Source organism: Bos indicus, chromosome 21 (assembly GCF_029378745.1).
Source record: "Bos indicus isolate NIAB-ARS_2022 breed Sahiwal x Tharparkar chromosome 21, NIAB-ARS_B.indTharparkar_mat_pri_1.0, whole genome shotgun sequence".
Classification (NCBI taxonomy): domain Eukaryota; kingdom Metazoa; phylum Chordata; class Mammalia; order Artiodactyla; family Bovidae; genus Bos; species Bos indicus.
Window position 1 is genome coordinate 69542250 of NC_091780.1, and position 25389 is coordinate 69567638.

Genomic DNA, 25389 nt, shown 5'->3' on the forward strand with positions numbered 1-25389 from the left:
ACAGCAGCCCCAGGAATCCTGTGTCAGCCTTGAGGGAACGCCCTGTGAACACTCCGGACTTTTCTAGAACCCGCCCATCACCTGGAGAGCCAGGCACGCTCCCCGCCCCCAGCCTGGCCCTCCCCCTGAGCCTGAGAAGTAAAGTGACGTTTCTGCACATGAGAAAGTTGGCGTACTCGTGTGTTTTTATTCCCAGATGTGAAATCACATGTCTTAGGGTCTTTCACAGTAAAGCTCACCCATCGAGGCGGCCTTAGAGAAGCGGGAGCAGAATTTGACCCTGACACCACCTCAGGGCTGCGTGCAGGCAGCCCCCGCCACTGACCCACTGAGGCCGGGGTCACGGGCCCTGCTACCGATGGGGACACAGAGGCAGCGCTGTGCCTGGCCTGGCCCTCGGCAGCTCCACCCCAACAGGGGAGCCAGGAAGCCTCCGTGCTGACAACTTGCCAGGTCCTCGGAGCCCCTGGGCGTGTCCCCCTGCCTGGGGTGCCCCTCGGCCCTCCCAGCCCACAGGCGTGCTTGCCACGCACACACGGGGCTTCCTCCGGAGGCCACGTGGACTGCACCCCACCTTGCAGCTCCCCCCAACCCTGCAGCTCCCCTCAGGGCCCCAGTGCCGAGCTGTCCTGGCCAAGGGCCTGGGATACAGCTGGACCAGGGGCACAGTTTGCATGGACGACCTGGGTCAGAAGCAGAAATGCCCAGCCGCTTACTCGCATCCAAGCGACGCTGTCAGAAGCAGAAGTGCCCAGCCGCTTACTCGCATCCAAGCGACGCTGTCAGAAGCAGAAGTGCCCAGCTGCTTACTCGCATCCAAGCGACGCTTGCAGAAAAGCTCAGGAAATAAAGTCATCACGCGAAAGCTGACAGGCAGCTCCGACACATGGCCTGTGCTAGCTGCCAGAGCACCAGGCGGGCACACGGCCTGCGCCAGCCGCCCTGCTGTGCGCTCATAGCGGACAGCGCCTGCCAGAGCAAGCGCTCCCACCCGCCATGTGCTTTTCCCGCGGCCAGCAGGCTCGCCCTTACCCAGTCTGTGCTGCTCCCTTCCCTGGGGCTTCTGCTCAGCCGGGACCCCCAGCAGCAGAGACTCCAGGGACCAGAAACTGGGGGCAAGCCATTAAGAGGGGGCTCCCCAGCCAGTACTGTGGACACTGGCTAGCGGGCTCCAAGCAGCACCGGGTGGCCAGCCCTGAACTCCTGCGCTGGGCTCAGCAGGACCCCTCGGCCAGCCCCTCTGGGGAGCCTGGCGATGGCCCCGGTGGGTGGACGGGCTCAGGGAAGCCGTAGCTGTTTGTGAGGGACATGGGCGACCGTGCCTCATCTGAGTCCTTCGAGCACGTGAGCTTGGTGTTGTCCGTCTTCGTGGACCACTTTTTCCACCCCTTGTGCATTCTGCACACTTCCTGGCGTGTCGCTTCCGCGGCCAGCACGTAGATGATGGGGTCAGCCACACTGTTCACGGTGGCCAGGCTCAGGAACACCACGGAGACCGTGTACAGGCGGATTTCAAGGGTGCACACGAGGTCTGCGGCCCCTCTGTAGTAGGAAAAGGCGACGGCTTTGATCAGGAGCACCAGGTGATAGGGGGCGAAGCAGACCAGGAAGATGGCCACGACCGCGATGGCCAGGAGCCTCACCTTGGCCTTCTGGGCCGTGCTCAGGCTGGTGCTCAGCTGGACGGTCCTGAAGATGCGCTGGTTGGTGACGGCGATGATGAACAGCGGGACAGCAAAGCCCACCATGAAGCGCGCATAGTAGTACCCGGCCACCCTGCGGTCCATCGGCAGGGTCTCGAAGCAGGTTCCGTTGTGCTCCATCTTGAACACCGGGGAGTGGACGAGCCCGACGAGAAGGAAGACCGCCGCGGAGACGAGGATGGCGGTCTTCTGGTGGCGGCGGCCCCGCGTCTCCAGCGCGTACACCACCGCCAGGAAGCGGTCGCAGGAGATGCAGCACAGGAAGAGGATGCTGAGGTAGAGATTGCAGAAGAAGATGTAGGCGGCCGCCTTGCAGGCCCAGGGGCTGAGCGGCCAGTGGTGCCCGTGCTGGATGTAGATGACCCAGAGCGGCAGGGTGCTGATGTAGAGCAGCTCGCAGAGCGCCAGGCAGAAGAGGTAGACGGCCAGCACGTGGCCCTGACGTGCCTGCAGCAGCGTGAGCCACGCCGTCAGGCCGTTGGCCGGCAGGCCCAGCGCACACACGCCACTGTACACGGTCACCAGGAGCACCCTGCTCTCGTCGAAGGGCACGTCGCATGTGTGGGGAGACCCGCCCGTCGACAGGGCCCCCAGCGCAGGGCCGGTCTCCAGCGTGGTGTTTCCTGCGGGGCACAGACAAGCGTGAGGGCGGGCGTGGCTGCAGACCACGTGGATCAGATCACCTGGAGCGACCCTCCGAGCATGCGGAGTCTCGCAGGGAGGGCCCACTCCCACAACGCACGGCCCGCAGACCCTCCCACAGCCCGGCTTTCTCTCCTGTCTGGCAGCAGCTGTGCGTGTATCTAGTGGGGCGTCACCTGGGGGCACTTCCTGAGTGGAGGGGGGCCGTCCTCCCAAGGGGAGGCGCTGACCTTTGGAATCCCTGGGCAGGTCCTGACTCAAAACCCACATCCACCCTCTGTGGGTGGGTCCACGTCCCCTCGGGAAACAGACAGGCAGAATCAGTCGCGGAATATAAAACCAGCTCCGACAGCTTGGGCCTGGCCGTGTCCTCCGTTGACTCAGGCACGCGGGGCAGTCGCCGCTGTCCGTCATCACGGGACACCCCGGCCCACAGCACGTGCAGGGACCCGGAGACACCAGGACGCCCAGTGCCCACACGGCCCCCCACTTTCCTCTTTCCTCCACCCCGTCGGCTCAGCCGTGCTCTCACACTGTCCTTTGGAGGCGTCCCTGGGGCTCTGCAGGGCTCGCGCTGGGACCGTGCCGAGGCTGGCGGGTTGGCACAGGGAGCGAACGCCCCCCGGGCTTTGGGGTCCCTGTTGGGAGCAGGAAGAATGTGAGCCTGGCCTGTGGAGGTACCGTCCGTGTAAAGGCCTGGTTCTCCAAGAGTGCACAATGGAGATGGAGCAGCCCCTTGAGGTCAGCGGGAGCTGCGGGCAGTGCCCAGGTGCAGACAGGCCTCTCTGGATGCAGTGGCCTCTGGCAAGGGTGGCCCCGGTACCCAGCCAAGGGACTGGACAGTGGGCTGCACGGGGCGGGGCGGCCCCAGTGATGGTGCAGAACGTGGCTCTCACTTCTGTAGCCCGGTGATCCCTGAGGCGTGAAGACTCTTTGGTTACTTACAGTCGAGGTTGAAGACCCCTGGGCCCTTCCACAGGCCTTTCCAATGGCCAAAGAAACCTCGGCACATCCCAAAGCTGGCATGACCGTGGGCGTCTCGCCATGGCCGGCTGTGAAGGCGGGAGGAGAGCCATGCTTCCCCGGTGGCTCAGCGGCAAAGAACCCGCCCGCAGTGCAGGAGATGAAGGAGACCCAGGTTTGATCCCTGGGTTGGCAAGATCTCCTGGAGGAGGAAATGGCAACCCACTCCAGTGTTCTTGCCTGGAGAATCCCAGGGATGGGGGAGCCTGGCGGGCTACAGTCCACGGGGTTGCAAAGAGTTGGACACGCCTGGGTGACTGAGCAGGGGCACACTGTGAGGGCGGGCGGCGAGCAGTGAGGCTGTGAAGGAGGCCGAAGGCCCATCGAGAAGGGCCGGACGGCTGGCCCTGAGGCGGTGGAGGCGACGGCCCGCAGGGTGACCCCAAAGTCCAACTGCGCCCTCATCCGTTTCCCCCTGTTTTTAAAATCCTAGTAAAACATACTAAGGTGTATGTATATGGAGAAGGCCCTGGCGCCCACTCCAGTGCTCTCTCCTGGAGACACCCAGGGACGGAGGGCCTGGTGGGCTGCAGTCCAGGGGGTCGCCAGGAGTCGGACACGACTGAGCGACTTCACTTTCACTTTTCACTTTCCTGCACTGGGGAAGGCAGTGGCACCCACTCCAGTGCTCTCGCCTGGAGACACCCATGGACGGAGGGCCTGGTGGGCTGCAGTCCACGGGGTCGCCAGGAGTCGGACACAACTGAGCGACTTCACTTTCACTTTTCACTTTCCTGCATTGGAGAAGGAAATGGCAACCCACTCCAGTGTTCTTGCCTGGAGAATCCCAGGGACGGGGGAGCCTGGTGGGCTGCCGTCTATGGGGTCGCACAGAGTCGGACACGCCTGACGCGACGTAGCAGCAGACATAAGGTAAAAGTGGCGATCTTAACCCTCCACACGTCTGCTTCTGTGGCACAAAATGCCTTCATGCTGCTGCACGGCCTTCACCACGTCCATCTGCAGAACTTTCTCATCTCGCAAAACTGAAACTCTGTCCTGATTTAACCCCCAGCCCCTCCTAGGAGTGCACGGTAATGAGTGTGACCTTGGACATCCCCGGTGGTCCAGTGGTTGAGAATCCGCCGGCCCATGCAGGGGACACGGCCCCAGTCCCGGGTCTGGGAAGATGGCGTGTGCGGCTGAGCAGCGAGGCCCGGGGGCCACGCCTGCTGAGCCCACTCTGGAGCCTGTGCTCCGCAACTAGAGGAGCCCATGCATGGCAACGAAGACCCAGCAGTCAAACATAAACAACAAATAAGATTTTACAGAGAGAATGTGTCCTGTGACTGGGCCCTGCATCCTCAGAGCCACGGGTCCTTCTCAGGGCAGCTCAGAGTCGCTTGTGGCTAGACCACAGGCGCGTCTCCACTCCCCTGGCCAGGGACACAGGCTGCTATGACCGCGGGTGTGCGATGCCTTCTCCACACGTGCGTTCACTTCCTTTGAGTGCGTATTGCTGGCTGGTGTGATGAGCCCCTCGGTAGCTTTCTGAGGACCCTCCAGACGGTTTCCACAGCAGCTGCTCCATTTGCCGTCTCCACATCCTCAACCACGCTGGGTCTTTCTGTTCTGGCAGTGGCCATCCGGATGTCTGTGAGCCGGTCCCTTCTCTGGGGCCCCACCCCCACCCTAACCCCCTGGGACGTGGGTTTCATTCCATGTGCCGACGGAGGGTGTGGGCAAGTCACCAGACCCAGGCGTCAGTTCCCCACACGAGAGCTGGCAGCACCCAGCACAGGGGCCGGGGGTACGTGGGGAGCAGCCGGCGGGAGGGCACTTCTCGGGTGGGAGGCAGCTGACACCTGTCTTGGCCCAAGCTGGCCCGGCCTGGACCGACTGTCCCCTCTGGTTGGACAAGTCCTCCACGAACCGGCAGCCCACCGCCTGAACCACAGCATCGCCCTGGGTCCATCCCAGTGCCGACCCTGTCTTCCAACCCCTTGGGGGGCAGGGTGTGAGGGGTCCCGAAGCCCAGGTGGAGGCTCAGGTGAGGCCTGTGGGCCCCTTCCTGCTCCCGGGTCCCCCATCAACCGCCCACCTTCGAGGGTGCCCCCTGGACTCAGCATAGTTCAGTCACACGCCACCTGCTGGGGCCATGTGGGCAGCATGCGGGGTCCTGTCTTCACCTGCTCGTGCCCTGTCCCCACCCCCAGCCATCTGGCGACCACACCTGGGCACACAGGTGAGAGCACCCCTGCCCCGGGGCCACTCAGAGGACCTGAACTCCCGGGAAAGGAGCCTTCTGGGCTGGGGCAGGCGAGCCCCAGGAGACAGAGGGGCAGGCTCTGTGGGGCCCAGGCCCCTCACAGGATGGGGCGCCTCTGGCTTTACTGTCTCCGGGTTAGTTTTTATTTTGAGACGTCTCCTTTTGCATGCTAATTTTTGAAGCAATTATAGCTGTTATGAGACCAGGTACACTGTAGAAAAATTCGCACGGGCTCCCTCCTAAACGTTCTGAGTCAAAGGAGGCCCGGGTGGGGCTCTCACCTGGCATGTCCGCAGGCTCCAGGCTCAGGGCCGGGCAGCAGTGCCAGTCACACGGCGGGGACGGGGCTGTGGAGACGTTCGCTCCCAGGGTGTAAAGTGACCTGGAGCAAGAGCGGGCAGAAATTGCTTTAGGGAACTCAGATTAAACCACAAATCAAGCTGTTGGACAAATGGTTAGTGAGCACTTGTTACACGCCAAGTCTTGGATTTCGGCCTTCCCTGGTAGCTCAGATGGTAAAGCATCCGCCTGCAATGCAAGAGACCTGGGTGGGGAAGACTCCCTGGAGAAGGAAATGGCAACCCACTCCAGTATTCTTGCCTAGAGAATCCCGTGGACAGAGGAGCCTGGTGGGTCACAGTCCACGGGGTTGCAATGAGTCGGACACGACTGAGCAACAAAACACGCAAGTCTCGTGTTTACCCTGCAGATACGACAGCAGAGTCTCAATATAGAAAGAAGTCCCACAGATCAGCAAAAACAAGTGTCAAAGCTGATCATTCACGAAAGTGAAAACACCTCAACTGGAAGAACACTCAACTCCGCTCACGCAGTCAAAACAAGGTGTGCGCAAAACAACCACACGGCAATCTCTGTCTTGCACGTGAGATTGGCACAGATAAAGAACTTCAACTCTTAGTGTTGGCGAGTGAGTGTGGAAGTGGGCTCCTCCACGCTGGGGACGGGAGGCATAAATGGGCACAGAGGCTTTCCAGCGCAATCTGGCAACGCGCCTCAAAGGTCTTCTGTGCGCTTAACCTTTGACAGGGCGAAATCCCTTCCAGGAGTTCTCCCGATGAAACAGCTACCTGAGATTCAAAGTGCATGGACTGCACCCTGTGAAAGGGACTGGGACCCCAGCCCACGGCAGGGGCGGGCAGGCTCCAGGGTGCTGGCCGGTGGGTGGCATCCCAGCCCCCACTCCTGCTTCCTTCCTGAACCAGAGAGCCCCTAGCACAGGCCCCGTCCTAGCAGCCAGAGAGGGTCTGAGGGAGGGTCTTCCCCGCCGGCCTGGAGCCCAGCCCCCACCCCCGGGGGAGCCGGCGGCTGAAGGTGTCCGCGCCGGGAGGGCTTGTCTGTGATGCCAGCAGGCGAGCTAACTAGAAATAACAGGAAACCAAGCTGTTTCCCTGAAACTGCATAAAGTTCATCAGCTTAGAAAGAGTTTATAAGCAAGACCTCAAAAACACAGACAAAGGTGAGATGCAGGAAAGAGTTGAGAAACACCGTTAACATTCTGAAACTGATGTCCTGACCGACTGGTGTGTGTGGGTCTGGGGGTCCCTGGGTCTTCCTGTCCATCCCCTAACTCACCACCATGCTCAGCCAATGAAGGGGGGCTGAGCCCAACAAAGGGGCTCCGGGAAGGCCGGTGTCCACTGTGAGTGTGGCCCTCGTGAGCTGCAGTTGTGTGTGGGGGGTGCCAACCCACTAGGAGCCGTCAGGACGCCCCTGAACCACGTGAGCCCGGGAGGAGACCCGCAGCCCCGCGCTGGGAGAGAGGCCAGTCCCTTTGTGAGAACGGAGATTCGGGAAAGCTGGGGGGTGGTCCCTCCCCCGGGGCAGCCCTGCCAGCTCGTCCCTGAACAGCTGGGAGCAGAGGTGGACCCGCTGCCTCTAGAAGTCACTTCTGCAAAAGCCAGAGGAAGTGGCCCAACTGATGGTGTGCATCCCCTAGCGGGGCGAGGCCTGTGGGCAGAGGTCTGTACTGAGAGCGCAGACTGGCCGAGGCTGGGGGGCGTCTGGGCCCTGCCTGGCGCCCCCAGCTCCGCCCTCCTGTGCAGACAGAGCACCGACTCTGGGTCTGGGGCGGCGGCCGTGACTGTCGGTGTGCCCTCCTCTGCCTGGACTGGCGGGTGGGGGTGGGGGGCGTGGTGGGAGGAGCGGGGCGGGGGCGGGAACGCTGCACAAGGCCCAGCCCAGGGCGGCCAGCGGCTGGGACGGCCCTATCCCGACGACCCAGTCCTGCCCTGCCCAGGCCCAGGGGGTTCCTGCCTCTCCACCCACCTCTGGGCCGTTTGCCCCGCAGAGCCTGGCCCATCCCGGGGCTCCTCCGGGCCATTCCACCCCCCATGCACACTTGGCTTCAGGTCTCTGCCCCTGGCTTCTCTGGGGTCTCTGGACCTGGTGGCCTGGCCGCCTCCTGCTCCTCTCGTGTCCTCGGTCCTGTGCGTCTGCCCCACCCCCCGAGCTGAGCAGCCTGGGGGGGGCTGTGTGTCTGTCCCGCCTCAGCATGTCCCAGGTTGTCCCTGGTTGTCCCTGGTTGGCAGCCAGGACACCGCCCAGCCCGCCCAGGGGGCGGTGGACTGTCCCCCCCAGCATCCGATCCCTGCCCACCCCAGAGGGCCCTGGCCCCTCCCCACCCACGCCTGGGGCTCTTGCGGGCTGGGATTGGGGGGCCTGGGTCCCCCTTGTTCTCCCAGAGTCGGGTGCTTAGAGGGACACATCCACCACCCCCCCAGGCCCAGCTGCCTGCTCTTCCCTGCCCTCACCAGCATCCTGTCCACCTTGGGAGACCCACAGGGTGGTCCCAGCTCAGGGGACATAGAGTGACAGGCCCCACAGGAGGCTTTAGGGAGATGAGCCCACCCTACCGCAATGCCGGCCTGGGCCTGGGGGACTCAGGGTCCCTGCTCTGCGCTTTTAGGAGGGATGGGGGCCACAGTAGCCACAGGCCGTGGGGTGGGTGGCCTGGGTCAGCCTGAGGCTCCTGCTCTCGGGTTCCAGCAGCCGTGGACGCCGGCCCCGTCCCTGCCATCCCTGGGCACCACCCCGGCAGCTGCACATCCCGGAAGGGCCCACGGAGCCCCCGGGAGGGAGAGACACGACCGGGAGTGACCTGGCCTGCAGAGCTGTTTCCCGGACGCGCCACGGCCCGTGGGTGCCATGCGTCCCTCCCTTCATTTGGAATACACATTGAAAGGTTTGACTCTGGAGCTTTCTAAACAGGCACTGCCAAAGCGCCGAGGACCCGCCCGCTCACGGGCCTCGCCTCCCGGTTCCCGCCGCACGTCGTGGACGCGTGTGTGTCGGCCGCCGGCCCGCCCTGTGGCCGCCCTGCGGCGCCTTTGCCCGACTGCACCTTCGCCCCTCTTGCCTCGGCTGGAACTTTTGGGTCATTTCCATCTCCTACCCCCGCCTCGTCACACCAGCGCGCTGACTTCATTTCTGTCTGCCCACAGCTTACACTTCGGGGCGGGACCTCCTGACCTGGGCCCCGAGCTCGGCGAGCTCACCGCTCTCACCAAGCGGCCCGGCCTCTCCAGCCCCGGGTGTCCATCTTCACCACTCCCCTTTAGGAAGGCTTGCACCTGCGTCTCCCCGACGGCCAGCGAGGTTGGACAGCCCCTCCCTGATCCATGTTCCCCGGAGGCGTCTTTGTCCCCTGACTCTGCCCAGAGGGTCCCCTAAAACATCACCCTGTCGCCACCCAGGTGGGGATGGTGGGAAGCACCTGGTCCTCAGCAGCCAAAGCCCCGGCCCTCCGTTCCTGGGAGACACCCCGGGACCCCGCACTGTGCCCAGCACTGGACTCCGTGCCAAGGGCCCAGCCAGCCGCCCGGCCAGCAAGGCCCCCTGTCTTGTGGTCACTCCTCACACGCACACGCCCCCAGCCCCACCAGCTCCCAGAGGCCGGGGCGGCAGTGCCTTATTCCCACCCGCCAGCACCCCCAGAGCAGCAGCAAGCACACGTCCTCTGGGGAACACCTGCTTCCCGCCGCCGGCCCTGGAACTCCCAGGCTCCCTCCCCAGCGGGCCCTGGGGTCTCTCTTGGTGAAGGACCCCAGTTAGGACCCTCCACCGAGCCCCCACCTTCATCCGAGGAGCCGCTTCTGCCTTCAGCCCCCGACCCCGACGCTCCCGCGGGAGCCCAGGACTCACCCGGCCCACGGCCTCGCGCTCCTCTCAGCAGGAGTGGCTGAGAGCTTTCAGGAAGTAACAGCAGTGTGTCTAGAACTCCCCAAAACCACAAACAGAGCAAGACCAGGGGTGGGCCAACCGGCTGACGTGTCTTCTCACTGGCGGTGAGACGGTGGCCTCATCACTTTCCTGAAAACGGATCCAGGGCTGCTTCTGCTCGCGCTTCTGGCAACGCCCAGAGCTGCTTTCACTCAGGACTTCCCCAGCCACTGGGCCAGACGTGGGGCCAGCTGGCGTGAGCTGCAGGGACCTACTGAGCCCAGACAGCACGGCTGCACCCCGGGGCGGGGACCCCCAGGAGCCCCTGCGCTCAGACCTTGAGGGCCTCCCAGGCTGGTGGGTGCAGAGCAGGGCTGCCCCCAGGAGGGCTTGCCCCTGGGCACTCGAGGGGCACGGGGAGCCGGGCTGCCCCCAGGAGGCCTCGCCCCTGGGCACTCGGGCGCAAGAAGCTGGGCTGCCTCTGGACACCGCCCCACGGGCCCAGGACAGCACCCAGCCCCAGCGCCCAGCTGCTTCACCGAAGCCCCCTCTCTGGCCTCATCCTGGGGAGGGCCCTGCAGGAAAGGCCAGCACGCCCTGTGCTGGGCCCTGGGCCTCGGTGCTGTCCCTGAGCCCCTGGACCCCCTGTAGCTAATCCCAGCCAGGCCGGGGGGTGTCTGTGGGTGAGTTTCTCTTGAGGGGTCCATGGGATCCCCCAGGAAGCCAGGGTCCACTCGGGAAGGCAGGGCTTGCAGGACCCCAGCCTAATGCACACGCCACTGTCCTCGGAAGACGGCGGGCTGCAGGCAACCCACCACCTCGCTTGGTCACCCTGGGCTGGATCTGGGCTTTGAGCTGAGGCACTGGGGGCCCTCCCTGCACGCCCTGCTGCAGTCCCAGCTCTCCAGCCCAGCTCAGGACTGGGCCCCCTAACCTTTGTGGGCCACCTGTCCCCAGCAGCAAGGCAGCAGGTGGAACCAAGGCCCCTGCCCAGCGCGTCCAGGGCCCCAGGAGGGCAGGCGCCCACTTGGCGCTTTTCCTCAGAACGTTGCCAGCGGTTGGAGGCTGGCTCCCTCTCAGCAACCTCTCCACCCAGAGCGCTCTCTCAGGGGGGTCCCAGAGTGCCTGGGGAGCCGGCTGTGGGACGCCTGCGAATCTGGGCATAAGACTCACCTCAGCCCCCCGACACCTGCCCAGGGGCGACGGCGTCGACCACAGGCCACTGCCAAGGGCACCACCCACCACCCAGGGGCGCAGGCCCAGACGAGCGGTCTGCAGCGGAGCCGAGGTTTGGTGGTCCAGGGCGCCTCCTCGGGGTCTGAGGACCTAGGGCCTCAGCAGGAGCAGAGCCTACTTCAGGGCTGCAGGCCAGTGCCCTCAGGGACGCCGGGGGACAGCTGTCATCGCAGGGCAGCCTGGGCCCTCCCGGGATTGCGGCATCTGCAGCAGCCCGGAGGGTGCTGGCCCCACGTCTGCGTGTTCCCGTCTGCTGAGCCCCCAGCAGACGGGCTCGGGCCACCGTCCCCCTGGGCCGTGGCCGTGGGGTCAAGAAGGGCAGCTGAGCCCTCCCTTGGGTTCCTCAGGGGGCCTGGGAAGGGAGCCGGGCCCCGAGAAGCTGGGGACTGCGAGCCGTGGGGCGGCAGCAGCGCCCACCCCACCTGCTTCCCGGCGCAACTCCCTGCCAGCGGGGCAGGCGTGGGCGATGGGGTTTCGGGGGAGCCAGGGGCCTGGTGCGTTTCCAGAAGGCTGAGTGTCTGCAGGCAGGATAAGGGTCATGCTGCAGCCCATTTTCTCAACACGCCTGGGGGCTGCTCACGTAGAGGCCGCTAGCTCCCGGGGCCCCCCTTCCGCCAGGCAGGCACCCCTCATTCCATCTGCAGCATCACGTCACCTCCCCATGACAGGGGAACATTAGTCGTTGTTTTAAGCGGGTCATATAGTCACAGATTTAAACCTGAAAAGACGAAGTGGGGCGGACGGCGACCCACTGTCCGGACGCCTACCGGACAGTGCGCCCCTCCAGGCCATGGTCTCCGCTCCCCTCACAGCCTCGGAAGGCTTTATAGGGAAAGGAGAGGAGTCCTGACGGCCCGAGTGACCACCACCCACACCAGCACCAGAACTTCTAGACAAGCTTCGTGCCTGTGAGCAGAATCGGACCCCTGGCTCAGCGCCGTGTTCCCCTGCAGAGCCTCCGCACGCCCCGCCCACCCTCCCTGGCCCCGACAGCCGGCTGGCGGTGCCAGGTGGCTCACGGCAGGCACAGTGCGCCCGGCACGCGTACCTGGTTGGTGTTGGGCATCTCGGTGGCCCCGCTCGGATGCAGCGCTCCCCGACACCCGCTTCCTGAGGTGGCCTGGCTGGCCGTCCCGCGATACATCACACAGTCTAGATGTGTGTGACTGGGGGCTCCCCGGGTCATTTAACATGATCCCCCACTGCGGGTTTCCCGGGTCTGGGAAGTGGGTCTGAAGCCCCGGCCGGTTCAGTCAGCATTTCTGGCGCTGGGACCCCCGTCATGAAGGCATGCCTGGTGTCTCGTCCCCCACCCCGGACCTCTCACTCCCCACCCCAGGGCGGCCTCTGCACTCGGTCTTTCTGAGTGGTGACGTTCCCATCATGTGGTATCTCCATCTGTGATGGCACCAGCAGTCCTGGGGGGGTGGTTAGGGAGCTGGGGCCTCCCTGCTCCCCCAGCCAAAGGGCAGCAAGCCACCTCCTGCCGCAGCTAAGATGTCAGACTCTTTCTCTCTATCTCTCCCTGAGTATCACTAGGGACTCAGAGATTTTCACTGCAGCAATTATAGATAGCAAAATCTACCGTTATAACCGCTTTCAAGAGATCGCTGCTGTGACCAGCGGCCTCACGTTGCTATGTGACCGTCACCACATTGTCTATCTCCAGGACGCTCATCTCCCCAAACAGAAACCCTGTCCCCACTAAGCCCCGGCTCCTCAGCCCTCCCCCGCCCTCCTTCTGTCTGTCTCTGTGGGTCTGACTGCTCCAGGGACCCCCGACGAGTGGACTCTCCCAGGAGCATCCTTTTGTGACGGGCCTGGTTCACTCGGCATGAGGTCCTCAAGGCCTGCCCACGCCGGAGCAGGTGTCAGATGTCACTCCCCGTGTGGCTGAGTGCTGTGTCACCGTGTGGCTGGACTGCGTCTGTTCATCCGTCACCCACCCGTGGACATGCGGGCTGCCTTGTAACACTGTTGAGGACGCGAGTGTGCAGGACTCGGGGTTTTCATATCTTCCGTGTCTCCTCCGTCAACTTCAGCTGTTGCCCTTGAGGACCCTCCAGTTGTCCCAGACTCGCGGGACCGTCTGCCCGCCTCTGTGGGGGTGGTCACGTGCTCCGTCTCTTCAGCTTTGTTCTTACGCCACGTTTGGCCCTCTGTCTCCAGACGGCCCCGCCTGGACCAGGCCCTACTTCCTCATGTGTCGGTCTGTCTGTACCACCCTGATCCACTGGGAGATGACCGCTTTTTCTTCTTCCAGAAAGTCTGCCAGGCTGTCCTGCCTGCTGGCCGCTGTCCCCACCTAACTCTTGAGCCTCACTGATGCTGCGTCACTGAATCGGGGGCTGGGGAGGGGAAGCAGGGGCTCCGGGGTTTCCTCAGGACTTGGTGTTTTCACAAGGAGTTCCCCAGAGCCCCCCAGAGAAGGGGCTTTCAGGGTGGTTTCAGAGAGAGCTTCCTCCAGAGAGAAGAGGCTGTGAACAAAAAGGGGCTTTACAGAAGTCATCCCAGGAGCTTGGTGATTCTGAAACTCATTACCGGCCCATCTTCCTCTGACTGGGGCACAGTCTGAATGTGAATCACAGGTCGTGGGTTCAACAGAGTTAAAGTGTGCTCTAGATCAGCCCAGAACAGGCTGCCCATCACCGCAGAAGCCCCAGACAGCCATGCTGAGCATGTGGAGTTCTCTCTCTCTCTCCCTCAGCTGGCCCATCGGCTTCCACGGCCTTGGGAAACCAGATGCCTTGTCTCTTGGTCAAAAATGGCTACTTGAGCTCCAGCCTTCGCATCTGCATTCCAGGTGTCGGGAAGGAAGGAAGTAGAGGAGAGTGGGGCCCCTCCTCTTTGAGGAGATCCACCAGAATCCCCAAACAGTGCTTCTGGTCTCGTCTCCTCAGGAATGCAGAGCTGTGGCCATGCCTGGCTGGGGGGATGGCTGGGAAATGTGGTCTTTGATTTTATGGTGCCCACTGACCCTGCGTGCTGTTCCTAAACAAGAAGAGCTTCAGGGTATGGGGGGACGCACTGCCTCAGGCACACATGCTCATCAGCTTCTCTTCCACTTGGCGAAGGCAGGTCCCAGACAGGTGGGCGGGATGCATGCTGGCCAGGCCCAGGAACGAAACTGCCCCCAAATGAGAAGAGGGTCCAGAGCGGGGTTGATCTGGGAGGAGGAGAGGAGCTTGGAGAGCAGAAGCTGGGAGAGGGAGCCTGGGGGACCAACGAGGAGGGCAGATGGAGGGGAGCGGGGCCCGTGGGGCAGCTGGGGCAGCTCCTCCTAAGGAGGCTTCCTCCCCCCAGAAGCCCCAGGAGACCCACTGCCCAGAGCCTGCGAAGCAGGGTCCTCGTGGAGAACCCAAACCTTCAGTCCCCGTGGTTCTGGCCCAGCAGCTCAACAGGCCTTGCTAGACTCCATCTCCACCGACAGAATGTTGCTCCTCCCAGGAGGCTAAAGATGGCAAACAATGTTACTGTTCTCTCCAGAATTTCCAGAACAACCCATCCACTTGTCAGAAGAAAGCGTCAAGCATGCTTTGCCTGGCGGTATTTCGGGAACCCAGGATCGCCAGTGTCTGTTGGGGGCACAGAGGGGTCCGGACCCAGGTCAGGGTCACCGGCCACCGACTCCTGCTCTGTGGTAGGCCTGCCCCCTCTGTCTGTCTCCCAGTGCACAAGCCCTGGGGGCTGCGGGTCTGCACCCCACTCTCTTTGGTCCCTGAGTCCACCCATCCCTTGTGCATACGCCCCACGAGAGGAAACCATTCTCTAAAGACTATGCTCGAGACTTCCCTGGTGGCCTAGTGGCTAAGACTGCACTCCCAGTACAGGGGGCCCGGGTTCGATCCCTGGTTGGGGAACGGATCCCACATGCTGCAGCTAAGATCCCACATGCCTTGAGGAAGAACAGAAATCCTGACTTTAGTGCAGAATTCAGACCTGGCACAGCCAAAGAAATAAAGGATTTTTGTTTTTCTTAAAAAGACTGAACTCACATCCAGCCTCTGGACAGGAAGAATTGTTCTTGGGAGGGTGAAAGGGGAAACTGAAACTTGGAGCACCGGAGGTTTGGAAAGTAGCAAGAGACTTTCTCCTTCACACAGAAAAAAAACGACAACAGCTGTTGGGGGGGACACGGCTACCGGGGCACAGAACAGCGAGGCTTCAGAAGAAAGCGGGTGGCTGTCCCCCGCCCCGGCGCAAGGCAGGTGGGGACCGCAGGCCGCTGCCCCAGGGCAGGCAGACCTGGCTCTAAATAGAACCCCAGTGAGGGGGTCTGCAAGGCCGTGAAGCAAATAGCAGAATGTGCAGGAGGGTGTCTTGGCAGCCTGGCCAGAGAAGGACATTAAAAATGTGTTCAAAAGCACTACATGAGGGGAAAAAGAAGGGAAGAGTCTGGCGATATTAACAGTGAGGCTTTCTGTTCAGTCAGGGATGCCTGGCCCAAGTTAATACGTGAGGACAGAACAGGAGGCCAGGGGCGCCAAGATGAACAAGAACTCATCCTGAAGGTGCACGAGGCGCTTCTGCAGGTGGAGACAGGCACGCGAGGGGCACGGGCACCTCTCAGACATGGCTCTTGCCACTCCCACCCTGGCCACAGCATGTCCATGTGCCCCGAGCGTGGTCCCTGGCATGTCACACACCCCGAGCATGGTCCTTGGCATGTCCACACGCCCCGAGCGTGATTGCTGGCGTGTCCACATGCCCCGAGCATGGTCCCTGGCATGTCACACACCCCGAGCATGGTCCTTGGCATGTCCACACGCCCCGAGCGTGATTGCTGGCGTGTCCACATGCACCGAGCGTGGTCCCTGGCATGTCACATGCTCCGAGCGTGTTTCCTGGCATGTCCACAGGCCCCGAGCGTGGTCCCTGGCGTGTCCACACACCCCGAGAGTGATCACTGGCATGTCCACAGGCCCCAAGCGTGGTCCCTGGCGTGTCCACGCACCTCGAGCGTGGTCCCTGGTGTGTCCACGTGCCTCGAGTGTGGTCCCTGGCGTATCCATGCTCCCTGAGCGTCGTCCCTGGCCTCTCCAGGGAGGGAGCCTCAGCAGGCAGAGCCCTGGTGGACAGTACTCAGTGGGGCCGGCTGGGGACCCCCAGCCAGCCCAGCTGGCAAGTGGTCACCTGGTCAGGGCTGCCCCCCAGGACTTGGCCTGGTGACTGGTGAGCCAGTCACATGGCAGCAGGACGAGGCTGTTCGCTTCGTCAGCAGCTGTTAATCAAGTGCCTACTGCACACCAGGTCCAAGCAGGGGCCCTGCTCTCCCTCAGGGCCACCCCCTCCCCGAGCACGGCCCAGACCCGGCTGCAGCCCTGCGGCCCCAGCGCCCCTCAGGACTGCAGCCCTCAGGCCCTGGTCCACCCTCAGCAGCCCTTGGGGACCGCCCGCTTTGCCTCAGGGTCCCAGGACCCAGGGAGGGTCTCAGAGGTCAGGGCCCCCACAGCGGGCACAGCAGGACAGTCTCTGCCCAGCAGAAGCACAGTTGTGTGTGGCCGGCCACCTACCCCGGGGCAGGGAGAGCTGGGCAGAAGCCGAGAGGCGGCCTGGAGCACCTCTGCAGGCTGGGGGGCGGAGTGGGGGGGCAGTGGCCAGGGCTCTGCCTCCTTTCCTGGCTGCTACTCCCAGGCTCACTTACTATCAAAGTTCAGCCGCAGACGGCAGGTCTCCAGTGAGAGCAAGAGCCTCCCCCCCGGACCCCTGCCTCGAGGCCCCTGTGGGCCTCAATTCCTTGCAGCCCAGGGTCCCCAACCTGGAGGTTTTGTCCCCAGGGACACTGAGCCTCCCTGGAGACGGCGTCGGGTTTCCTACCTGGGCGGGGTTGCTGCTGGAGGCTAGGGATGGTGCCAAGCACCCCTAACGCCCAGGAAGAACAGCGCCCTGCAGCACAGAGAAGCTTCCAGCCCCAAATGTCAGCAGGGCCGCCAGTGGGGGGGACCCCAACGCCACTGCGTGACAGAGGCTGCCTGGCAGCCCTGCCCAGAGGGGCCCCCCTGACCCACCGCCGCCCCAGATTCTGGGGAGGCCCTCAGAGGTGCCGGGAGGGCAGGCAGGCAGGAACTCGCCGTGAGCCCTGCGCTGCCACGCAGGCTCCGGGCTGCTGGCCCTCCCCGCCTGTCACCCTCTCTACTAAGTGAAAAGCCAAATGGACCTGGGGGGGGAGCAGCTGGGGCTGGGCAGTCAGGGCGCTGGACCCATGCCCACCCCTCCCCCCACGGACGCAGCAGAGACAGAGGCCCCACGTGGAAAAACACACCCCGGCTGGCGTGCGAGCCGCTGCTTGCGCCGGAAGCAATCTGGTTTCCTCTGCAGGAGGCTGGGGCTCCAGACGACAGCAGGTTACAGCACTCGGGTAACAGCCCGTGAGGCTGCCGGGCTAGGGGGACCAGGGTGGCCGGAACTCATGGTCTGGCCGCCGGGTTAGCGAGTGTTTGCCGAGCGCTGGGCGGCAGGAGTCACGGCTCTACCGAGGCACCCACAATCTTGGCAGGTGGCCAGCTGTGGTCGGGAGGGCATGGATGGGGCGACGGGGGGCAGTGCCAGGCTGGGGAGGGGCCAGGCCTGCAGCTGGGGTCCTAGGTGACCAAGCAGGGGTGCAGCCAACCCACAGTCGGGGCTCTGCTCGGGGCAGGGCAGAGGGGTGTGCGTGTACACATGTATGTTTGAAGCCACAGCCTCCACTCCCAGCGCGTGGGCTGCCCCCACCTCAGAAATGCCAGGACAGGGTGGAGTGGCCCCCACTTCCTGCCCCTCACTACAGGCTCACTCCGTGGGCCTGTTACCTGCCTGACCGAGGGAGCCCACCCCGACCCGGACGGGGAGCCCACCCCTGCCTGGACGCCCCGCTGGCACGCCCTCTCTGGCTGCGACACCAAGGCATGCTTGTTTCCTCACACAGGAGAGCCCAGTGCACACAGCTGCGCTCACACACGTGGCCATGGAGGCACTCACCCACGGAGGCACTCACCCACACGCACAGGCGCGTGTGCACACACTCACACACACACACACACACACCCACACACAGACACAGACACACCACACACACACACACAGACACATACACCCCCACACACACACACCGCACACACACACACAGAGACAAACACATACACACACCCCCACACACACACCGCACACACACACCCCATACACACACACACACACCCACCACACACACACACACACACACACACCACACACTGTGGCAGACTCGGTGTGCCCCCACCCGGCCCCAGCCCTAGCCCACGTTCCTCCCTGTGACGGGCAGGCGGCTGGGCTCCACTCTCCCGGTTGAGATGGGGTGCAGGCGGGACTCCAGGAGGGGCGTGAGCACCTGCAGGGCGTGGGCAGAGTGCCCGCCCCCCAGGTAGAGAGGCCGGGCTGAGTGGGCACGCTGCGCCCAGTCTCGGCCTGGCTCCTCTGCCGTCTGGCCCCCTCCCCGTTCGGCCCTGTCCTCCTGCACCCCCCACCCCCTCCCTGTCTCTGCTGGCCAGGCTGAGGGGAGGCATCATCTCTGCCCCGAGGGTGCATTCCTGGGACTGCCTCCCTGAGGCCCCACGTGATGTTTAGGGAGGACGTTTCTGCTTCTGGGGGCTTCACAGGCGCCATAGTGGCAAAAGAATCTACCTGCGAATGCAGGAGGCACAAGAGACATGATTGGATCCCTGGGTCGGGAAGGTCTCCTGGAAAAAGAAATAGCACCCAGTCCAGTATTCTTGCCTGGAGGATCCCGAGGACAGAGGAGCCTGGCGGGCTGCAGTCCGAGGGGTCTCGGAGAGTTGGACACGACTGAGCGTCTGAGCATTTCTGAGCATTTCTATTTCTGCAGACAGAACAAAACAAAACCAGTCACGTCACCGGGACTTGGGCAGGGGCTGCGGTGACTGCAGACCCACTCTGTGACGGCAGGGCGCCCTCCGGTCCGAGCGGGGCGTGGGCCTCCCTGTCTGTCTGCACTGATTCCCGCCGCAGTCCATGGTTTCCACGGTGCGGCCTCCTCTCTTCCCTGGGTCAGGCAATTTCTAAGTATTTTATTATTTTTCATGCCGCTGAAAATGGAACTGATTTCCGCCCCCAGCCACCCACAGCACATCCCTGGGAACTTGGCAGGAGTGCAAATGCTTCGGACTCACAGTGTAGGAAAAAAAAAGAGAGAGAGACAGAATGGAACTGACTTCCTAATTGCCTTCTCAGTTTCTCTGCTGTTAGTGAGTACACACGCAGTTGATTTCCTTGTTCGCTTTGTATCCTGCCACTCAGCTGGAATCCTCAGGATTTCCTACATATCAGATCACAGCATCTGCCAACGGAGGTCATTTTACTTCTTCCGTTCCCCTGGGTCCCTCTTGTATCGGTGTGACCCTGCAGAGAAAACGTGGTGGTGTTTAGTCGCTCAGGCGTGTCCGACTCTCTCAACCCCATGGGCTGCAGCCCGCCAGGCTCCTCTGTCCATGGAATTCCCCAGGCCAGAATACTGGAGTGAGTAGCCATTCCCTTCTCCAGGGGATCTTCCCGGCCCATGGCTTGAACCCATGTCTCCTGCACAGCAGGCAGATTCTTTACCAATGAGCCACCTGGGAAGCTCAGGAAACTTGTATCCTAACTTCATTCTGAAATAGGCCCCAGCTCCACTGTGAACTTCCCATTACTGCTGGCAGCTCCGTGTCACCCCCTTGCAGGGACCCAGCACTGGGCTGGGCAGCCCCAAGGTCCTTTGTACAAGCGTGAGTGCTACGGCCACGTGTCCACGTGTCAGGTCTCACCTTCAGGTGCCACAGTGGGGTCTGGGGTCCCAGGTTGAGCCCCAAACCCCGACCGATGTCAGGGAGACAGTGGACAGGCTTCCGTCCCCCGCTGCAGCCGCGGGCTGCCACTTCTGCCTGCATGCCGCGCTCTCGCCCGCTCCCTGCTCCTCCCTGCCCCTTGGAGCCAAGAGTCGCCTGCCAACCTGGTCAGAGAGCTGAGCCTGCTTTGAGGCACCACCGTGTCTGTGTCTGTGCTTCCAGCTCCAGGTGTCTGTGTGGGAAGACTTCCGAGCATCGCTTCATTCAGGTTTTCATTTCCTCTAGCCCATTCCGGTTTTCTAATAGTTTGTTCATTTCATTTATGTTTTCAGAAATAACACACGGCAGTCTGCAGTGCCTTCTTATTGTCTGCCTTTTGAAATGGGTGTTTTATACTTTAAAAAATCTTCATGTACCTGCAGTAAAATTCACTTTGCAGCGTTCAGCTCTGTAGGTTTCCTTTTAAATGAGCATATTTATTGACCGGTGGCTGTGCCGGGTTTTGCTGCCGCATACAGGCTCTCTCAGTTGTGCTGTGGGGGCTTCTCACTGCGGGGCCTTCTCCCGCGGTGGCCCATGGGCTCTAGGGCGTGTGGGCTCAGTAGTTGTGGCTCACGGGCTTATCTGGCCTGTGGCAGGTGGGATCTCCCCGGACCAGGGACCGAACCCACGTTTCCTGCATTGGCAGGCGAATTCTTAGCCACTGGACCACCAGGGAAGCCTCAGTTCTGCAGGTTTTGACAAATGCACCCGGCTGTGTACCCACCAGAGTCGTGCGGGGGGAAGCTCCATCATCCCCACGCTGCCCTCTGCGGCCCCTGAGAGGTAATCCTTCCCCGACCCCAACCCCTAGCAACCACTCATCTGTCATCGCCCTCTCTTATTTTGCCTCTTCCAGAACATTACGTGAACGGACCTGTACAGCCTTTGGGGTCTGGAGTCTTTCGACAGACAAGGCACTGGAGGCTCATGCCCACTGGGCACATGGACAGCCCCTTCCCCTGGTGGCATCTTGTGGACAGATGGCAGGGGCCACCGCCGCACCAGCCGGATGACACCTGTTTTGTTTCCAGTTTGGGGCGACCGTAAATAAAGCTCTTGTAAAGATTCATGCACAGGCGTCTGCAGCAACATGAGCTTTCACTTCTCCTGAGTAAATATTAGGAGTGGAAGCCCTGGGTCACCAGTCGCTGAGACATGATCCCACCCTTCCACCAGGCTACACTGCTGTGCCTTCTCACCGGTGACACGTCGGGAGTTTTCATTCACAGTTTTGTTCGCAAATGTCTCACACGGTTTCTTGTGTGGTGTTGCTCTTTTATTCTTGTTACTGGTTTCTGCTGTTCTCTCAGAGGTGGTATCGCGCTGTGGGTTAATTTGCATTTGCCCAGTGACACAGGGAGGAAGCATCTTTTCAGGTGCTCATTTGCCTTTAGCAGGACACCTTCCTCAGGCCTACGTTCAGATCTTCTGTTGTTGTTCATTCGCTCAGTTTTGTCCGACTCTTTGCAACCCCATGGACCACAGCACGCCAGGATTCCCTGTCCTTCACTGTCTCCCGGAGTTTGCACAAATCATGTCCATCGAGTCGGTGATGCCATCCAACCATCTCATCCTCTGTCGTCCCCTTCTCCTCCTGCCTTCAGTCTTTCCCAGCATCAGGGTCTTTTCCAATGAGTCAGTTCTTTGCATCAGGCAGCCAAAGTATTGGAGTTTCAGCTTCAGTCCTTCCAATGAATATTCAGGGTTGATTTCCTTCAGGATTGACTGGTTTGAGCTCCTTGCTGTCCAAGGGACTCTCAAGAGTCTTCTCCAGCCCACAGTCCAAAAGCATCAATTCTTTGCTGCACAGCCTTCTTTATGGTCCAGCTCTCACATCCGTACATGACGACCGGAAAGACCAGAGCTTGAACTATATGGACCTTTGTCTTCGGCCCATTTTCAGATCAGGTTGTTTGTTCCTTTACTGTTGAATTCTGGACATTCTTTACTTATTCTGAAAACAAATCCTTTATCTGATACACCTTTCGCAACCATTTCCTGTTAGTCCGCGGCTTCTCGGTTCCTTTTAAGTCTGACATTGCGTCTTCTTTTCGATTTACGTTGTTATTTTTGTGTTCTTTCCTTTTTTAAAAGCACTGATCATTTACTTGGCGGTGCCAGGTCTTAGCTGTGGCACGTTGGTCTCTGGTTGGCGCGCGAGCTCTTGGTTGGGACACGCGGGATCTCGGTCCCTGACCAGGGATGGAACCTGGGCCGCCTGCCTTGGGACCGTGGAGTCTTAGCCACTGGGCCACCAGGGAACCCTTCTTTCCTTTTTCTCGCAAGTTGGTCTGTTTCGTTGGTTGAGTCTCTTCAAAGAACGAACTCTGTCTTCGCAGACCTACTCCTTCGCCTTCGCTTCCTGCTTCATCCTTTCCCAAGCTTGGTTTTATCTCTATTTTCAAGCTTTCTCCAGGGTTATTCTGTCTCCCCATCAATGCCTTCTTTTTTCCCCCCAACATTTTCATTTGATTCGCAAAACTCAGGGAGAACCTGCATTCCGTGTGGTCCCTCTCAGGCATGGTGTCTGATTTTGACCAGTGCTCCAGCTCATCGGCTACTGGTGCGACCAAGTACTAACTATTCCCTCCAGCCTCTCTGCAGCCCTGATACACCCCGTCCCCTGAGAGACGGGGATGCCGCTGACAATCCCGGGGCTCCCCTCTTTCCCACCCGTGTATCTGGAAGCACCGCTGTTGCTGCCCAGCCCCCCACAAGTCTGGATACACAGTGTTTTTATTATCATTCAGCTCTGGGTATTTAAAAACTTCTATTATGATCTCTTCTTTAGCTCATGATGTTTTAAAAACTTTTGTTGATTAATTATCTCTTTTCAATTGCACTAGGTCTCCATTGCTGTGCGCAGGCTTTCTCCTTCCACTGCGGCGAGCAGGGGCTTCTCCCGTTGCCAAGCACGGGCCCTAGGCAGGTGGGCGTCAGGGTTGCAGCGCGTGGCCTCTGCAGTTGCGGCCCACGGGCTTCGTTGCCCCATGGCACGTGGGATCTTCCCGCTCCAGGGATCTAACCCGTGTCCCCTGCATTGGCAGGAGGATTTTTAACCCCTGGACCACCAGGGGAGTCCTAGCCCGTGAGTTTTCAGCAGTGTGTGTACGTGTGTGTTACAGGGCTTATCCACAAACATTTCCCCAACATTGTATTCTATTTTCAAACACACAGCACAGTTGAAAGAATTGTACGGTGACACCTCACACACTCCTCCCCTACGTTCTACAATGAACAACGCGCTGCACTTGCTCTTTCGTGCATCTCTCCATCATCCACCCATCTCTCCACGCCCTTCCATCCACCCATCCACCCCCCTATTCCCCGCTTCCTGCATCCACGCATCCATCCGGCCTGCTCTCTATCCATCCACGAGGCCCCTCCCTTTTCCCTACAAGTCCTGCTTTCTCACCTGGAGGCCTGCCTACAACCAAGGCAGCTGCTCTCAGCTGCTTTCAGCCTGTGTCCTGGTAAATGGGAAACCAAGGACAGAGGCCCAGTGGCTGGCGCCTTGGGGCAGCTGCCCGCCCACCACTCAGCCAAGGGCCCGCTGTGTGCTCAGGAGAGGCTGTCTCAGACACTCCAGGGGCTTGGAAGGTGCCTCCCAGGAGCTAGGCAAGGGCTAAACCTTTCTCTGGATTGTGCAGCAGGTGGACACCCCGGCCCGCTGGATGAATCGTTCTCTGCCCAGGCCCAGAAGAGGGTTCTCTGAGGGTGACACAGAAGCCAATCCTCAGGGTGAGTGCTTGGAAGGGCTCAGGAAAGGCTGCACCCTTGATGGCTGGGGCACCAGGTTGGGGGTGGGGGTAGGCAGGGGAGGGGCAGGTGGGCAGGCCCTGGGCACCAGAGTGAGTGCTGGCGAGGTGCAGGCAATGCTGTAGCTGGAAGAGGGGTGTCCAGCTGACCTGCTCCTCCCTCCATGGGGTTGGACACTGGGAGGCCAGGGTCTGGGGAGGAGTCCCAGGCTGGAGGCCTGCTGTGAGCACGGTGCCCTCAGGCTGGTGCCTCAGCCGAGCTCTGACTGGGGTGGGGCGCTGCTGTAGGCTGGGCTCCCCCCACCTCCTCCATCCCATTCTTCACAGGCCCTGCGGACAGGCAGGCCCTCCCAGGTGTCCAGCCCCAGGCCCAGCCCCACAGGGCCCCCGGGCTTAGGACAGGGGCTTCTGTCCCGAGGAGCCTCTCCTGGCTCAGCCACGCCCTGAGCGGAGCGGGGAGCCACCCCGCCTCCAGTGGGCCTGCCTTCAGCCCTCTCCCCCAGGACACTCCAGCGGCCCAGCCTCTCGAAGGCCCGTGTCTCCTCCGGGCAAGGCCGGCCAGCAGCAGGGAATTCTCTTCCCGCCCCCACCCCCTATTTTCACAGAGGAAGTGAAGGAGGAACCTGGGCCGTGTTCAAGGTCACCTCCTAGGGACACAGCTGGGCTCCACAAGTTTCATGCACCTAATGCCCCAAAAACCCGCCTTCCTGCCCCCCTATTGCACGCAAACTTCAAGATGAGGCGAGGGCTCGGGGGCCTGGGTCCCCGTCTGCGATTCCGGTGGGCGCTCCGGAACGGGACGGCCGGGCCTAGGGAAGCAGGTCGGCGGGGCTCCGCCGGCCGCCCCGCGCCGCCTGCTGGCTGACGTCGGCCCTGCGTCCGCGGGCCTCGCTCGGGGCTCCCCCGATCGCGGGCGCCTCGCGGCCCAGAGCGCCTGCCCCGAGGGGCCGGTGAGGGCAGAGGGAGGCGGAGGCGCGGCCCAAGACCGCCGGCTGGCTTGCCCCGTACCGCTTCGTGCGTCTGCGTTACCACGAGCAACCCGGGGACCCCTCAGCACGCCGGGCGCTGGGACACAAATCCCGAGCCCCCTCCCCTGGGTGCGCGGGACCCACCGCTTCCCCCGCGGAGAAACGGGCGAGCAGCGCCCAAGGGCACGCGGAGGGGCCGGGCGCCGCGGGCGGGTCCCGAGACGCCCGGCTCCCCCCGCCCTCCCCTCACCCGGTCTAGACCCCGAGCCCGGCGAGGGGCTGCGGCAGGGCCCGGGCCGGAGCTCCCTCGCCGCCTCCACCCACTCCCGCCGCCTAGAGCCGCCCCTGCCCCTCCGACCCCGGCGCGCTCCGGTCGGGGCCGGCGCGCACCCACCCTCGCCCCGCAGCCCTGAGCGCGCCGGGGCCTGTCGAGGCCGCTGGCAGAGCAGCGCCGGGGCGGGCCTGGAGCAGAGAGACTTCGGTGTGTGCGACCCAGAGGGGGCTCCAGGCAGCCCCAGAGCGAGCCGGGGCGGGCAGGGTGGGTGTCCTGGGTCCCCGCACCCCGGGCTCGCATGCAGCGTCCCATCCCGGGCACTGGCGGCGCTCGCCGTGGCGGCTATTTGCGCGATACTGTGCGAGGCAGGCGCTGCTCTGCTTCCAATTTTCCAGATGCGAAAATCAAAGCCCAACTGGGATTCGCGCCCAAGATCCAGACGCCGCCCCCAGCTCACGTAGAGGTCTGTACAGAAACAGCTGGACGGGGGCGTCCCTTCCCCAGTCCGAGTCCTCTTGTGCCGGCCCTCCCGGCTCCTTCCCCAGGGGAGCTGCGACCCCTGG

The 25389-nt window shown here is 62.3% G+C and overlaps 1 protein-coding gene and 1 long non-coding RNA gene across 3 annotated transcripts; one reads left to right on the forward strand and one right to left on the reverse strand.

Moving 5' to 3' along the window:
• Positions 1-164: 164 nt before the first annotated feature.
• Positions 165-9864, reverse strand: GPR132 (G protein-coupled receptor 132). 2 transcript variants are annotated; one of them, XM_070775879.1, is made up of 3 exons: positions 9739-9864; positions 5859-5959; positions 165-2326 (listed from the first exon to the last, which is right to left on the reverse strand). In XM_070775879.1, exons 2-3 carry the CDS (start codon positions 5863-5865, stop codon positions 1215-1217), a joined length of 1119 nt encoding a protein of 372 aa, XP_070631980.1. In that variant the 5' UTR covers positions 5866-5959; positions 9739-9864; the 3' UTR covers positions 165-1214. The 2 variants fall into 2 exon arrangements, with proteins under 2 accessions (XP_070631980.1, XP_070631981.1); XM_070775880.1 differs by having other exon boundaries at positions 9670-9783.
• A 7322-nt stretch (positions 9865-17186) lies between these two features.
• LOC139178287 (uncharacterized) lies at positions 17187-20895 on the forward strand. The gene is made up of 2 exons (XR_011562751.1): positions 17187-17488; positions 20683-20895. It is a non-coding gene; the product is annotated as an uncharacterized lncRNA (long non-coding RNA).
• Positions 20896-25389: the final 4494 nt, after the last annotated feature.